The 16,152-nt window shown below is 59.1% G+C and overlaps 3 protein-coding genes across 6 annotated transcripts in view; 1 reads left to right on the top strand and 2 right to left on the bottom strand.

Annotated features, from left to right (window-relative positions):
* The window catches only part of RECQL5 (RecQ like helicase 5), a 37,170-nt gene that overhangs the window by 15,980 nt on the left and 5,038 nt on the right, over positions 1 to 16,152 (top strand). The gene's annotated exons all lie outside the window — the stretch shown is intronic.
* Positions 1,675 to 2,095, bottom strand: ERLN (endoregulin; the record flags this gene model as incomplete). The annotated part of the gene is made up of 1 exon (XM_082705294.1): positions 1,675 to 2,095. The coding sequence occupies one exon, from the start codon at positions 2,093 to 2,095 to the stop codon at positions 1,940 to 1,942; it is 156 nt and encodes a 51-aa protein (XP_082561420.1). The 3' UTR covers positions 1,675 to 1,939.
* SMIM5 (small integral membrane protein 5) lies at positions 1,675 to 14,602 on the bottom strand. 2 transcript variants are annotated; one of them, XM_082705292.1, is made up of 4 exons: positions 14,227 to 14,602; positions 8,226 to 8,436; positions 2,799 to 7,805; positions 1,675 to 2,128 (listed from the first exon to the last, which is right to left on the bottom strand). In XM_082705292.1, the coding sequence occupies exons 2-3, from the start codon at positions 8,350 to 8,352 to the stop codon at positions 7,708 to 7,710; spliced, it is 225 nt and encodes a 74-aa protein (XP_082561418.1). In that variant the 5' UTR covers positions 8,353 to 8,436; positions 14,227 to 14,602; the 3' UTR covers positions 1,675 to 2,128; positions 2,799 to 7,707. The 2 variants fall into 2 exon arrangements, with proteins under 2 accessions (XP_082561418.1, XP_082561419.1); XM_082705293.1 differs by lacking the exon at positions 14,227 to 14,602 and adding an exon at positions 8,567 to 8,646.

The raw sequence follows: 16,152 nt of genomic DNA, 5'->3' as shown, positions 1-16,152 counted from the left end.
TCTCATGTAACACCAGCCTGCCCACTTGGAATCCACTTCTCTGTTTTATCTGTCTGTGCTGGTGGCAGAGGCTTGACTGAGCCTGCTGGCTGCTCAGTAGCAGGCAGGTTGTGGCAGGACAGGTTCAGGACATGAGGGACAGCCTGGACGATTCTGGACAAGCTGGAAGCATTTTGCATGCATGTGGCCCTTTGGTCTAAAAAAACTCACCTTCGCCAGACCCCATTGAACAACACTGTGAGGTTGATGAAGCAGAAGTGATTGCTTCAGACTTAGAGATGAATAGGCTTATCCCGAGAGAGGTCACGGTCACCATGCTCACAGTAGACAGACACCGCCAATCCTGGGTCTCCCGAGTTTTAGTGACTGAGCATTTCATATACACGTACCATCTTGGTTTTCACACAACTGGATTTTTGAAGCCTGGAGCAGAGTAAGTAGACAGACCTGGTACCTAGTGGATGTTTGGAGCGCTCCTCTAGAAACTGCGGTACTTATGTGGGCCATGTGTCTTGATTCCCACCCCCTCCTCACTGATGATTTGGTGGCTCCTCTGAGACTGAGTCTCTGGTCTGGTCTGTGTGGCTCGGCCATACCCAGCAGAGGTGCTTGGCACCCTTGCCCAGAGCCGTCTTGCTCAGAGCCCTTTTCAGGCACTAGTACTGGGCGTTGTTAAATTAGGCCCTCTCAGGCTGCTGGAGCAAAAGGCTGAGAATGAGAGGGCTGCGTGTCCTTGCTAATTGTCAGGGTCCCTTCTGCTGGAAGTAACCCTGCCGGGTTCTTTTCTGGGATGCGTCTGAGGCTCCGGGGGACTGTCTAAAGGGTTAGCTCTGTCGTATCCCTCTGGGCTGTGGCCAACCAGAAACAGGACAGATCCTGCTAGGGGCCCCTGCCTTCATTTCTCCTGCGTCCTGCTGAGGAGCTGGGGCCTCTCTGTGCTTCCGGGGCTCTCGGCATCAACGGGCCTCCTGCTGTGCCACGTGCAGCCTCATCTCTCCTACCTCGTGTGCTACATGCGAGGGTTCCAGATTCCAGGACTGCCTGGGGTGGAAAAAAACCACTGTTGTGGCTGAATGTGAAAGTGCTCTTTGGGTAAAAAAGAAAATGTTTCTTTATGGCGTAAATGGTGTATCGCCTGTTCCCCACCAAATATTTGCTGTTTTTCTAAGAATAGTCCCGGTTTGTGGTTTAGTGGAAGCAGCTGTTTGCTAAGGGAGGGCACCTGGCAGCCAGGGCCAGGCCCGTATGGTGGCTTTGGCAGAGGCAGGCGCGTTTACAAAGATGGTGTTGTAGGACGGTCTGGGGTGCGTGGGAGCTGTGGGACCCTGTGAGGGATACCTGGGCATCTCTGGGACCAGTGGCAGAGACACTCAGGTCAGTATGGATGCGGTCAAGGCCGGGCATCCAGTGGTGCTCCTCTCTTCTCCGCGTGCAGCTGTGTTCTCTGAGCCGTGGCCATGACAAGCATTTGTTCACTCTGGGGCGGTGCTCTCCATCTTTGAGCGTTAAAAAGAACGGTCATTAGGTCGAAACAACTTCCATCTTTGAGGCTTCTGTACCTTGTCTGAGATAGAACAGCCTAATGTTTGGGCCACAGCTGAATTGGGCGCTGTTGTCTGGGGACTGTGGTCTGGGGGAGCCGACAGCCCTCCTGTCTATCCGTTCGTTTGGTCATTTATTCATTCATTGATTTATTCATCCAGCAAATATTGTTTGAAATGGACTGCGCGCCCGGCACTTTGGGTATGGGGTTACAGTGGTGAGCAGAGAGTGGGTTCAGCGGGGAAGACAGGCACTTATCAGATAATCACATTTGTTAATTAGTTAATTACACTAACACGTATGTATAATTTGCAGCCTCTTAAAAGGGCTTTGAAGAAAAGGTCCATGGTGTTTGAGAGTTGACAGGTGGGGCCTTCTTGGCCCCCAGAAAGTCAGGTCATGACTCTTCACACCGGCTGACCTTCCCCAGTGGAGGGAGCAAACCAAACACGATGGCAAACACGATGAGAAACAGGATCATGGTGATGAATAAGCTGATCACTGCCAGGCCCCCCTGGTCCCACGGATTCTGCCAGAAATCATCATTCCCCATGAGCTTCCGGTTTGTCAGTTTGCCCACGTGAACCTGGGAGAGAGAGGACGGAGGCCCTGAGTGCCGGGGCCTCTCCCAGGCCCTGTCGCAGGCGCTGCTGTCCGCCCCCAACTTGATCCTCTGGAGCCGTCTCAGAGCAGCTGGCCCACCTCTGCAGGGACCTCGGGCTTGACACCCTGGTGTGAACAGGAGCTGCCCATCCCTGAGATCGACTCAGCTCGAATCTAAAACGCACCGCTACAGATCCTTGCTGTTTTCCCTGCCTCCACTGCCAAACATTTGGGAAGCATTTTGAGAGATAAGCATCGGAGTCGAGGAGTGGACTGACTTAGCTGAGGCCTGGGTAAGCTAGCTCCCCTGGAGGCAGCTGGAAACAAGTAGGTGGTCTCAAAGCAGCTCAGGCGGGCAGGCCGCGGGCCGGTGGCCAGTTGAGGGGAGTAGCGGCAAGAAGGAAGGAGTCACTACCTGATTCTGCTGGTAACACTCCCGAGTCCTACGGGCGGGCCGGTCAGGCTAATCCTGCGGGCCCACACTTTGGGGGCCCGAGCCACACCCTGACTCAAAGCAGCAGCTGTTGGGAGGAAAAGGTGTCCGCATGGCCAAGTGGCCCTGACCGGACCTCACCGCTGTCACGGGAGCGGACAAAGGTGGGCTAGGGCCTGTTGCCCAGTAACTGCCTTCCCCTTCTGCCTTTCATACTTACCCCTGAAGCTGTGTTCTGTCCCTTTTGTGACGTCGTTGTGGGGGCTGCTCAGGGTACGGATGCTCAGGCGTCCTCGCCGAGAGAACTCAGGCTTGGGGTGAGGCGGGGAAGGACACTGGATCCGGGACCCTTGCCTCAGGCCACCAGTCTGCCTCTCCTCTGTCTGGCTGCCAGCCTGTGGACTGGGAGGTCCCGGCCAGAGCGCAGGAAGCCCCGGGCTGGAGCCGCACCTGGGCTGCTCTCTTCCTGCGGTGCTGGGGGCCTGGTGAATGGTTAACTAGCCCCAGCTGGCGCCTCCTGGAACGAGTTTCTTTGTGGAGGTGTTTATCACCGTGGAGGCCCCAGAGTCCCTCGGAGGCTCCCTTCTCCCTAGTGCCTCTGCTGGCCGCTCAGCTGCTTCACGTGGTCGGTTCGTACCCACTGGTGTGATAGGGCAGGGAGGAAGCAGAAATGGAAACCTGGAGACCACCATGTATTCCTTACAAGTTAGGATTCAAGTGCCTGGTGTGGCCAGGAACCACGCTGGGTGCCTCATGTCCATTGTGACCCAAGGGAGGCAGGCCCTGCCCACCCAGAATTCGACTCTGTCATGCTGGTCCTCAGCCCTGCTCATTAGAATCATCTGGGCCCTGCCTGGTATCACTTAGCTCAGTCCCTGAGCAGTCAGAGGAGCCTCGTGCTCTGTAAAGCTGGCGGGGCGATGCTAACCTGCAGCCGGGGTTGGAGGAGGTGCATGATGAACTTCAGTGAAGTCCGTAACTGTCCTGGGCTCACCTGATGTTTCGAGTTTCCCTCCGTAAAACCTCCTGACGCGTGCCCTTGGCTGCTGAATGCTCCCAGCCAACAGGCCGGTCTCTAGCACAGCCGCCTACTTCCTCCCTCGTGAAGTTGGATACTTATCAGGAGTCAGTTGTTTGTTCCCAAACCTGCTTGTGGCACTTGTCCTTGTTATTGTAATGACATAGTCGCACTTACTGTTACATAAAAGTGTGGAGCAACAGGAATCCCCGAAACCCCAGTTCTGCAGCTGGGGAGCAGGCACGGGAGTGAAGCAACTTACCCAAGGTCATCCAGCTGAGAAGTAACCTGGGGATGGGGGGGGTGGGTTTAAACCCAGTTGTGGGGCTCTGCTGCAGGCTGAGCACTGCTCTGTGCTGCCCCTCAAGGGGGTAGGGGTGGGGTGGGGGGAGTTGTTTATAAGCACCTGTGACTACTTTGGAATGACTTTGGAATCACTCAGTATGTCTTTCAAAACAGATGTGGCAAGACAACGAAACATTTTGCAAAAATCCAGGATTTCACATGTTGATTTCTTTGTGGATGTCTTTAAGTTCTTGTTCTGCTTTATAGTTACCACAGTTAGCAAAAAGCCAATATAGGAACTCTCTGGCCAGCAAACCCCACACTTGGAGGAAAGGCCTTGGCCCTACGGCAGACTGACTGGCCAAGGAATGTGCACGTGTGTGTTTCCATTTAAAACGAGATGTGGGGGGAATCTTTTGGGTCGTGTACACAAAAGGGTCTTAAACCGACTTTTTTAATTAATTGCTGACCCTGACCAGAAAATTCTACAGAAATGATTCTCATGAAGGGAAGAGGTGGAGAATGCTGTTGGTGTGTGTGGTGTAGCCTGGCCTGGGGGCTGAGGGGATCCCCCGTAAGGCGTGAGGTTAGGTTGAGGCAGGAAGACCATGGAAGGCGTAGGACTCGGGCACAGTGTTTCACGGCAGGCAGCCGGTCCTGAGGCCAGTGAGGAAACTACTTTTGAGAACAAAATTATTTTGTCTCAGTTTTTTGGTCTGGAAGTTGTGTTACCCATGGGCAACTATGTCGTGAAGATTTTTACTATAGGTGTTTTATGTGCTCTCTACCAGGTCTTGCTAATGAGATTTCTTGCACCCGTGACTCTGTGGTGGTTTTTGGTAAGTCCTAAAAGCCGGGAAAATGCACGAATCTTAAGTGTGGACCTTTGGAGGAAGTGAGAGGCTCCTGTGGAGGTGAGGCCAGAGTCCGCAGACCTGACGAAGCTGGGAAGTCAGTGCCGCGGTGCGCGCAGGCAGACTTGGTGGTGGCTTATTCCAGGGGGCCTGGTGGCAGGAATGGAGACTGTGATGGCCAGATGCCCTTTGGGGCTCAGACAGCCTGCTGGCCTCCCCTTCCGTGGCCACTGTTGCTGCACCTCTGTTTGTCCTTTCCCACAATAGGGGGTCTTGCTGCTTCCTCTTCCTGCCTCTTCCAGAGAAGCCCTGTCCTGGGAGTGTGCGGGGCTGCCCTCGTGCTGGAGCCAACCTGACTTGTTGAGCTGAGTGGGACTGAAGCCTGCCCAGGAGTGCCGTGGGGAGCCTTTAGTGGTGGGGCTCAGCATGGGCCGGTTTGCTGCCAAGTGGGGAGGAGTCAGCCTTCCCAGCAGCGCCGGGATGGCATCTTACTGGGGCTCCGCAGTTAGGAGGAGGAGAATGCCAGAGAAACGGACCGTGGTCCCCACCTCTTGGCAGCCAGACCACGGAGCCAGACTCTGCTAGCAAGGAGGGACAGCCTCTGCTGCCCTCAGGAAGGGCCATTCTTTAGTACCGATGGGAACTTGCTTACGGGAGAGTCACAAGGGGACTGGACTGCCCCACTGTTGTCCTTCCTGGGGCCCCTCCAGCTGTTGGGGCCCTCCCACCTGCCCTGTTTTCCTTCTGGGAGGGAGACCTAGTTGGGCCCCACCCTAGCTCTGACCTCCTGGGCTCCACCCTCTCAGAGGGAGGTGATTTTCAGAAGGTTTGGGGTGTGGGATCTAAGGTTGGTTGATGGAGGATAATGGGGTGCGAGCCTTATCCGCACTGCAGCTGGGAAGCCTCAGGGCCTGGGCGTGGTGAGCAGTGGTGAGCAGGGGCTCTGTGGATGGGTGGATGGAGGCTGACTCTGCCACTTTTAGCTGGTTGAATTTAGGGGAGTGACCTGGTGTCTCCTAACGCTCAACTTCGTCATCTCTTAAATAGGGATAATAATGGTACCCATGGCACTGAGGCTGCTGTGATCACACAGAATCACTTGCATCAGAATGCTTTAGGCTTGGGGCGCCTGCGTGGCTTGGTCAGTTAAGGTCATGCTCTTGGGGTCCTGGGATTGAACCTCACATCAGGCTCTCTGCTCAGCGGGGAACCTGCTTCTCCCTCTCTCCCTGCTCTCCCTCACTTTCTCAAATAAAATGCATTTTTTAAAAATTGCTTTAGGCAGTGGCCGAGCACACATAAGCCCTCAGGGAAGTTTAGCCAACTTGATCATCACCCGAGACCTTCACCATCCTCCTCATTAGCACTGTTATTCTGAATCCTGTTCTTGTGGGGAGGTTACAGCCTGGTTCTTGAATTTCTTTTCTTTTGTGTGGAAGGACTTCCTCTCTGGGTCTTCAACCTAAACCAAACCTGTCAGACAAGTCAGTGGACACCAGGAAGTGAAACCAGCCCGAGTTTCTCACACCTGCCTGTCAGCCGGAGATGGAGGGGAGCGGGGAGAAGGGCCTGGCATCCCTGATCCACTCTGTTTTCTGGGTAGACCGGGCTCCACCCCAGTGGCTCTGGCGGACCAGTAGGGATGGAGGGAGAGGTACCATGGGGAGCTTTTTGGTCCCCCTCCTCCCCATTCCTGGTTTGGTAGCTCTACCTGGGCTGTTCCTGGGAAGAGAAAGAAAACTGAACGGAGGGAGACTGTGGTGGTACATTGTGGCGGGGCCAATCTTTAAAATGGGTCCACGTTGCTGTTGCTTAGAGGGGCGGGCGGATAGTGGTGAAGGCTCAGCCCTCCGCATGCCCAGCCCTGTTCCAAGCGCTTGCTGTAGGTCATCTCAGTTTCTCCTCACGAGCTCACCCCAGAGGGTAGCTGCCGGGGTTAGCAGAGTCTCAGAGGGCAGGGAATGTGGCGTGGGGAGGTCGAATCACTAACGGGCACTCACGCAGCCGGGGAGTGGTGGCGTGAGGATTGGCACCCGGACAGCCCGGCACACGATGTGGAGAGGACCGAGGGGTCAGGATGCAGGTTACGGACCACAGTAGGGGCCTGACCTCTTTTCTCTGACTCCAGAAGTGTGGGAAGACCCGGTGGCCTGAGCCCACTGGTGTGGGGTGTGCCGGCTACAGTAACTGGCGGCGGAAGCTGTGGGGTGGCATTCCTGAGCCCAGCACCCGGGCACGCGCTACCCCGTCACGGCAGCGGGGGCCTCTGGAGCTGGAGCTCAGCAGCAGCTGGTGCCGACGGGACTTCCACCCTCGCCCTTCCCTGGCTCCCTCTTGCGTGGCGTTCCTGCCTGCTTGTGTGTTTTTGCAGCTTTCCCGGGCACAGGGAGTGCGGAGGCCTGGGCAGGACAGTCACCGGCCACACCCCTGGGATCCTGGCGCTTTGCCCTTCAGAAGCACAGTGCCCAGGCCAGGGAGTCTGATGCCGCAGAAACACAACCAGAAAGCTTTTACTGGGAAAGAAACGGGCAAATACCGGAGCAGAATACCGACGCCACCGCTCTGGTGGGAAGCTCGGGATCCGGTCGCTAGTGCACAAAGCCCCTCTTTGGCGTGGAGGCCCCGAGGGCCAGCTCCGCACAGGTGCGGGCTGTTCTCCGTCCAAGTCTGGGAGCCCTGCTTCTGTGTTTTGTTAAAAGGTGCAGATTGGGAAAGTTCCAGTTCATGTTTACTCTGTGTTTGAAACAGTTGACTCATCCTCGGCCCCCCGGGATTCACCGGCAGGTCAGAGTTTGGGGGCTGTACCAGCGCTTGTTTCCTTGGTGCGGCTGCAGGTGGCGGGTTCCCGGGCAGGGCCGGAGCTCGGGCCACGGGATCGCGGTCTGGTGGCCTGCGGGCCGCAGGGCCAGGTGGCACCTGGGATCATGGCTTCGGCAGCCTCCTCTCCAGCGTCTCGTCCTCATCCCCGTCCCTCACGGTGGGGTCATGGGCCGCACTTGGACCTTCCTGCCTCTGCGCTCGGGGCAGCAGCAGCAGCAGCAGGCTATCAGCAGCAGCAGCAGCACGGTACCTGGGGAGGAGGAGACAGAGCAGAGGGCTCTCAGAGAGAAAACACACACCCGACTTCTAAAGAAACCCCTCCGGAGGTGTGCCAGCTCATTGCCCAAAGATAGTCTGGTGAGAGGTGTTGGGGGTCCCCTTGCCGGCCACTGGGCCCGACGTCCCTATCGTGCCGCCTCTGCTGCCCACAGCTTCGCTCCCTCCATCCCTCGTTGGGATGCGGGGCTGCCTCTGGGCCCAGGTTCCAGCACCACCCCATCACCGAAGCAGCTTGTGGAGGATTAGGGCAGTCCCTTGGCACTCCCCCAAGGACATCCACTTCTCCTCTGTCTGGGGGACACCTAGCCAGCCCTCTGGCCAGCACCAAGGTCTCACCCGGATGCCAGAAACATCCGGGAACACTGGGGAGAAAGCGAGAGCCCCAGCTTACCTGTGAAAAGGAGGATGACCGAGAAGGCCACGATCTCCACGGGCTCGGCCTGGGGTAGCCTCTGTAGCTTGAGCAGTAACCTCTCACCCATGGAGCGCATCTCCTGCACAAAGCTGCCAGCTGCCATGGTGCGCCAGGCTCCCGCGGGCTCCCGCTGGCTCCTGCTGGGCGCCTGTCGGGCGTGCTGAGCAGTGACGGGGTCCCCACCCACCTGCAGCCCGCAGAACGAGTTAGTCAGGTCTCACCCCTGCACCCCTGCGGCTCCTGAGCAGGGAGGGAGCCTTTGGGGCCCTCCGCCCAGACCCAGCAATGGCCCTCAGCCCCCACCCAGCTGATACCACCTGTGGTGGGAGAAGCTGGTGACGGCAGGCAGCCTGAGGCCCCGCCGTGGGGGCTGCCGGGCTCAGCCAGACACAGGGGCAGTCTGTCTGCTCGCCACGGTTGGCCAGGGTTCCTGACTTAGAGGTGGGGTGACTTCACGGTTACATTCCTTTGTCTCAGGCACCACTCCTGGTTTTGCTGGGGGGGCCTTGGGCTGGCATAGCTCCCCTGGTGACCCCTGGGTCCTTCAGGACTTCAGGTGCCTTGCCTGGGTTCTCAGTGGGGAGACTGGGCTTTGGGATTCCAGCCTGGAGCTCTTGGTCCTGTCATATGTGGGGCAGAAGGAGCAGGTTCCTGGAGCAGGCACATGGGGGCTTTGAGCTAGGGTCAGCGCTAACGGGGAGATGGTCTGAGCCCCTTTGGGGCCCCCTGCCTCTCCCACCAGCCCGATTTCTTTACTTATAGGTGTTCTTTGAGGAGGAAGAGATGACATTGTGTCCTTGCAGGTTTACCCAAGGGGGTCCTCTCAGGATACGATCAGGCGTCCCAGTGCTGGTTTACCAGCCCCTCCCCTGCTGGCTCAAACCAGGAGAATCCCCTCTGCCCCACCCCCTGCCCCAGGTATGTGGCAGCTCAGCCCTCTGGCCCCCTGAGAGCCTTTTCCTAAGGGTGCCGGCAGGGTGCAGGGCAAGGTCCAGGCTGAGCCTGAGTGGGAGCACACTCTACCTCAGTGTCTTTCCCCTTCAGTGGACATGAGGGACCCAGTAGCTCTTCAGAGATGGACCAGGGACAGCCTGTGCCAACCAGCCTGAACTTGTTCACCTAAGGCGGCTCTGATCCCAGAGAGGGTAACAGGTGTCAGGGGCTCATGCCAGACCTGTAGATCTAATTACTGTCACTTCATCCTGGGCTATGGCCAGGTGGTTCTCCTCAGATGGCTGCAGTCTTGGAAGCTGGTCACTGCTGGGACTTCCGTCACAGTAGAGCCGTCTTAGAACTGCCTTGAAGGTCTTCTGCTTGAACTCTCTACCCCGTTCCTGGCCCTGTGCACTGCTTCTGGCCTGCAGCCTTCGCCTGAGCCCGAGCCCCTCTCGGTGAGATGGGGCGGGGTGGGGTCCCACCTGCTATGACAGCCTGCCCTCTTCCCTCTTGGAACAGTGCTGATCTTTGGAAGGTGGGACCTCCTCCTGACCTTGCTGGTCCCGCCTGTGTTCACATAGGACACTTGTACCCCTCTTCTGCCTCGTGGGCCTTCGGGCCCTGGATGGCAGCTGGCGGGTGTATCCCACGTCCCCTCTTCCGCAGGGTGACTGTCCTCATTCGGTCAGCTGCCCCACAGGGAACGTTGTTCTGATGCCAGCTGACTCCTTCCTGCTTCCGTGACATGGACACGTCTCTGTCTCTCTGAGTCTGTTTCTTTTCCTCATTTTATGTGAGAGGAGATGTCCATCTTTCAAGGCTGTTGGATTGATTCCTGGGAGCACAGCGGCGGCCAGCGCAGGTCCTGGCACACATGGGGGCCCCACACATGTGATTCCCCTCGGGTAGGGGGTTTGGCCACCATTGGAGCATCGAGGAAGCCTTTGGGGGCAGTCGTACCCCCTTGTATCCTGGCAGGTAGGGCATCTGTCTGGGGACCTTCCTCTGTGTCCCGCATTCCTAGGATGTCTGGTGTGTGAGGTGAAGGCAGGCGGTGGGGCAGGCTGGAGCCAGGAGCTGTGGTGTAAGTCCCCTCGAGGGTAGCGGGCAGCCAGTGGGTCACTGGGGGATTAGCGGGTTTCCTATCGGAAGTGGGCGGCTTCTGGAGTTAGATCCTCCTGTCTTCTCTTATGCCCCACCCCGGGGTCAGCATGTTTCTGCAAAGGAGATCAAGATCCTGGTTTCCAAGTGTCCTAAAGGGCACGGGATCCCAGAATGCCACAGATCTTCTAGCCCTGCTTCCCTTGCTATACGGGGAACAGCTGGGATAGTAAGTGGTTCCTCTGTGGTTATGCAGAGGGACCGGGAGCCTGGGCCCCCTACTGCCCCATGCTGGCTCTCGTGGAAGCCTGTCCTAGGTGGCCTGCCCTCTGGCTGGCAGGGTAGGTCAGCTCCCAATGCGGCCTGCTGAGGGCACTGCCCATGCATTAGGCCCGGTGCCGAGACCAGGGCCCCAGAGCCTTTTGGAAGTAGGTGTGCCCTGCGTGACCAGCGCAATTCCACACTCCTGAGTCTGGAGCACTGCGTTTATCCAGGCACCTCACCCCCAGGCTGGGGCCACACCTGTTCTTTGAGAACCACAGGGGACTCGTCATCAAAAGGCCAGATCTTGTCTGTCTGCCTCTGGTTCACCAAACTCCTCCCCAGGCATAGGGCCCCTCTCCTCTGGTCACACTGAACAAGCCCCGGCCCCTCCCGCTCTGGGTTTGCATCAGGAGAGTGGTGGTCTCATTCTGGAGCCTCTCTGGATATCCCCAGTTCCCGTGTTCCCCGGAGTGCAGCAGCCCGCCTACTGGTCTCATTCCTAGAGGAGGGAACGGAGGTGCCCGGCAAAGCCCCGGAGGAGACTTCGCACAGGGCTCAGGACTTGGGCACCATTTCTCCTCCCCTCTTCGTCTCCGTGTGGTCTGGCTCCTTCAGCCTGATTGGCCCCGCGCCTGCATTGCCTAATGTAGCCATCAGAGACTCCTTGAAAGAGGAAGCGGGTGGAGGCCAGCTGGGCCAGGGCGGCGCTCACTCGGGTTTCCAGGTCCAAAGACCCGGGGAGGGGTTGTGGAGGGGGAAGCCTCCGCTTGTGAGCAAGAGAGAACGTGGAGCCCCGCCGGTCTGAGGGGTGTGATCTCCAGAGCAGCGAGGACCCAGGTTGGGCCAAGGCTACTCTGCTGTGCAGAAAGGTGGGCTTCACTGGTCAGAAGCTTCAGCTCTGAAGTTGGACGTCTTCCGAGCGTTGTGACGTCAGAATGCTGCAGCGTCTGACCCAGGGGACCTGTGCTGCTCCGGGAGGAATGCCGGTCCACACCCGGGGGAGGCTGTGGCTGGGGCTGTGGATGGCATTGTGTCTTTGTGCCCGGGGCCTCTGGTGAGCTGATTTAACAAGCCATACCAGCCCCTAGGGTCTTGCCGCGGGCTGCGCCCTGATTCTTTCTGGGCTGTGATCGGGAACGGGGCCACTGGACACCTGAGGTTCTGCCCCAAAGACTGACAGGGAACCCCCTTTGTTTTTCCAGTTGACGTGCTGCCATTTCCACCCTGGTCTTGAGCAGAATAAACCTTAGTGGGGACCGTGGGAGCTGGAGGGACCTTGTTCTCATAAGAGGGAGGAGGCACATTCCAGCAGGTCACAGGCGCTCTTCCCAGTGGGCTATTTAAAGCGAGGCTGGGGCCTGCCTGATGCCTGGTGCCCGATATAACCAGCCGTCAAGTGACCATGCCGTCTGTTCCCTGGCCGTTGCTCTGTAGGACGCCCGGGTCTGTAAGTGTTCCCAGCTGTGACCTGGGGAGTGGAGGTGCTCTGAGGCTGGCTGCTGCTTGTCCCTTTTACTTTCACAGGTTTGGAGGGAGGAAGACAGGGAAGCCCAGAGCAGGTACCGATGATCGCGTGTATCTTTCTGGTCTGTCTCAAGAAGATAGGAAGGTCATCCATTCTCCTTCCCAAACTGCTTCCTGCCAGCGAACCAGGGAAATCGGAGTACATCCCAGCCCTGTGCTCCGAAGTGCCTTGGTTGGAGGCGGCCAAAGCAAGTGGTTCCCACGGCCCCAGGAAGGGAGAGCAGCCTTGGCTGCCTGCATGGCCCTTCTTGGAGCCTTTGGAGGGTGCACCACGGCTGCAGTGGGCGCGCATGGAGGGAGAAGTGAGGCGGGCAGAGGTGAAAGCGGGCAGAGCTGGAGGGACCAGAAAACGTTCTTTGTGTGGCATCTTCTGGCACAGAGGACCTTGTGACGGAGCAGGCAGGCATCCTGCAGGCTTGACAGCTGCCACTGGGTACTGAAGCTTCCCTGCTTCCTCCTGGCAAAACCGATACTCCAACCCCAGAAGCCCGTTGTGAAGGAGAGCAGGCAGCAGACCGGCCTGGGCGTGACTGATAAGTGGCATACTGACAGCTCTGGGCCCCTGTCATTTTGTCGTGGTGGCTTATAGCCAGCCACTCTTGCCCCACCGGGCCCTGTTTTGTTTGGGAAACAGCCCTGATGAGGCAAACCCATGGTTGTGGCAGATTTGCAGGGTCCAGAAGCCTGACCACGAAGGCGGAGGTGTCCACTGGTCACTGCGTCAAGCCTTCAGACGATGCCCTTTTCTGCCTTGGCTCCAAGTTGCTGTGGGGAGTAGACATTTGAACCCAGAGTAGTCCTGCTTCCCTAACCTCGTGGGTTTTCCAGGACTAGAGGAGGCCTTCCTGCTGCTGGTGGTGGTACCCCCAGACCAAGGAGCTAGGCATCACCCCCCTATTCCAGCTCAGCGCCTGTGTGCAGGGGACCCCGACCACCCATGTGCTGCGCCTGCAGGGACTCTGCTCCCCACCCACCTGCCTTACAGACCCCAGCCAGCAGGGGTAGCCTCAGGTGCACCACCGCATCCTCCCCTTTCCCAGCCCTGCCCGCTGCCTCCAGAACCGGGGCTTGGCCCCTCTCTGCCATGCCTGGCCCATCGGCGCGGGGCTTTCAGTCTCCTCAGCCGCCAACCCTGGCCAAGTCCCACAGCCCCTGAAGAGCCAAGAACACTTGGACTGATCCTTGATTTCCACTTTTCCCTGGATTGTTGTTTTTCTAAGTAGATACTAGCCTGTTTGCTTTGGGGGAAACATCTGGGGGGCGGGGAAGAGAGACTTTAACCCTAGCGTGGGGACAGGGAGGCCAGAAGAACGGGCAGCCTCGGTTCATGGGGCCCTGCCCAAGGGGGCTGCTCCTGGTGCTGCTCGAAGAGCCATTTTGGACTCAGCGTTCCAGTGACACGGCAGAGCGCCGAATGCCAGGCGGGTCCTCCACCGGCCTCAGCACCATTGCCCTCGTCCCACCCACCCTGGGTTTAGAGTCAGGCCCTCGTGCTTCCGGTGCAGCATTCACGAAGGTTTGGGAGCTCACGGGATTCCAGTTGGGCCCAGGGAGGAGTACCCGGCTTTAACTCTGAGCTGAGAACACCTGGCAGTGAGCGGGCCAAGCCCCTCACAAGAGGTGGCGGCTGCCACGCTGATGCAGGACACAGATGGGCAGAGCTGCTGCGGGTCCCACCACATCCTGGGGGGCACGAACCGGCGGGGCAGACTCTGCCCCGAGCCACCTCCACGGGGAGAAACCAGGCACACCCAGGGCTCTGCATTGATCCTGGGGAAAAGGGAGGCTCCGTGAGCAAGCAGCCGTCCTCCCCGGAGCCAGGACAGCCAAATCCCCTGTTTAAGCCCCCTGAATAGAACAGGCTTAAACTAACTTGCCGAGTAAGCAGGCACTCGGGGCCCCTCTGCCTGCTTAGCAAGCAGGGAGGAAAGCACTTGGAGCAGAGAGCTGCAGCCTCGGCCGTGTCCCTGCCGTGCCGGGCTGCCAGCAGTAGAAGGGAGAGCCCACGTTTAAACAGGCTGTCCAGAGACCAGGACCGTGTTGTACCCCCGTGAGCCTCTCTGTTCGCCGTAGACGGTGGCTCTCCGCCCTCGGGGCAGGAGACCCTGGCCCCGCACCCCCACTCCTCTCATCCATGGCTGGCACCACTCACCTAGGAACTCAGATCCCGGGGAGCCCAGCAGCCTCCTGGGCCTGTCCTCAGCCCAGCCACCACCTCTTCTTCCTTCTCAAATGCCTCTTTCCTGACCCGCTGCTGGGCGCCTTCCTCAGAGCATGTGGAACTCCTGGCTGGTGACAGCCAGCTGCTGTCTCGGCTTCAGCTTTTCTGTTGTTGGTCGTCCTGGAGATCCAAGTGTCAAATTACACGGGGCGGCCACCAAAGTGAGGGAGGCAGTGCCACCTCTGCCCCTGCCCAGGCGAGGGAATCCCTGCTGGGCCCTTGGGGGGATGGCTGGCGCTGCCCTGCCCCTGGGAGGTCTGGCTGGGCGAGAGCTGCCTCTTCTGTTCCTCCTCTTCCTCTCTCTCCCTCCTGGCGGGTGTGTGCTGAGCCAACGTGGGCTGGGCCTGGGCTGGGAGGTGATAAAACAGGAGGTCGGCGCTCTTGTTCCCTGGCAGAGATGCCCTCTGGGAGGCTTCACCTGAGCGGCTGAGTTGGGGGGGAGACCCCACAGCGCTCCCAGCTCTTGGGCCCCCTCCCTCCCCTCAGGAGTACTTTGGCCCCATCCCCCCAAACCCCCCCTCTGGCGACTCCCCAGCCGGTCCCACCCTTTGGCCCCTTCCAAGAAAGAAAGTGAAGAATGGGGGAGCCGCCGGCCCACCCACAAATCCAGCCCTCTGGGGAGGCATCTTGGGAAAGAACTTGGGGGTGACTTGAGAGTAGCCTGCTTGCCTGGGGGTGCAGGGGGAGGTGCCTGGTGCCTGGTGTTCCCCAGCCCCGGGAGGAGGGAGGACCCTGCTGATGTCTTTGCGAAGCGTGTTTGCTGGTGTTGGCCGGGGCCGTCTCTGCTTGCCTGGCCCTGGCCAGCAGGGCCGGGCTCCGGAGCTCAGAGGCTGGCAGGGCCCTTTGACATTTGGTTGGTTGTGCCACCCCAGCAGCCAGGGCTGTGCCTGGAGCGGGACAGGAGCCGACCCCAGCCCGCATCTGTGCGCTCTCAATGGGGCCCTTTGAGTGTGAGCACAAAACCCCAGTGAGTCCGGGCTTGAGGGAGGGTGGGGGGAAGGAAGCCGACCGTGTAGCCACACCACTTGGATGCCAGAGGCTGGACAGGCGGCCACTGTGCAGATGCACAGACTGGCCATGGAGGGAGTCCCTTGGTTATTTAGGAGCGGCTGGAACAGTGCCCTCTGGTGGCCGCCCGGGCCCCTGTGCCGTCCCCTGCCACTGGAAGCTGCATTCTCAAACGAGGCAGCCAGACCCCACTTCCTAGGGCCTGTGGAACCATCCGCTCTTGCTTCGGTTCCTGCCCCTCAGGGCTTCAGCTCGTCAAAGTGTTTCTTGAAGTTCTAGGCGGTGCTCACGTTGAGCGGCGTTCTGGTTAGAGAGTGACACCCCCGATTCTCGTCCCCAGGATGTGGCACCTGGACAGCCCTGCCTCTGCCGCCCTGTCTCTCAGGCTCCCCTACCCTGTGCCACATTCCCGTGGCAGGACTGGCCCTTGGCAAGGGTCCTGGGAGATCTGTGGCTCCTCCAGGGGCCTACAGCTGCCCCAGGGACCAACTGTGCCCCCATCCTGGGAGTCGTAAGAAAGACAGCTGCAGTCTGGTACGGACCGCAGCCAGGGGCTTGTGGCAGGGTTGAGGCCCCGGAAGATGGGATGAGACTCCTTCCCGGGCTGGTCTCCCCACTGCCCTCACCAGTGAGCAGCGTACAGTGCCAGCTCGCAGAGCTGCTGGTTTCTGCTCTCAGGCAGTCCCCCAGCTCCGGGCTACATATGCGGGCAGTCTTCTTGGGGACAAAGAAGGTCCACAAGAGATAGAAGCAGGGCAGAGTGCCGAGGCGGGGGTAGGGCCACCTCCGTCCCCCGCCTCCGGGAAAGAGTCCTAGAGAGGGCTCCCCGTGCGCCGGGTGCCGTCCATG

Source organism: Mustela nivalis (genome assembly GCF_964662115.1).
Source record: "Mustela nivalis genome assembly, chromosome: 17".
NCBI classification, from domain to species: Eukaryota; Metazoa; Chordata; class Mammalia; order Carnivora; family Mustelidae; genus Mustela; species Mustela nivalis.
This window is presented reverse-complemented; position numbering and strand designations above follow the sequence as displayed.

Bases quoted from the DNA above. Each gene is read 5' to 3' on its own strand.
- SMIM5 (XM_082705292.1), bottom strand. From the start codon at position 8,352: ATGGCAGCTGGCAGCTTTGTGCAGGAGATGCGCTCCATGGGTGAGAGG. The intron at 7,806-8,225 runs GTAAGCTGGGGC...CCTCCTCCCCAG, and splicing joins GGTCATCCTCCTTTTCACAG to GTACCGTGCTGCTGCTGCTG.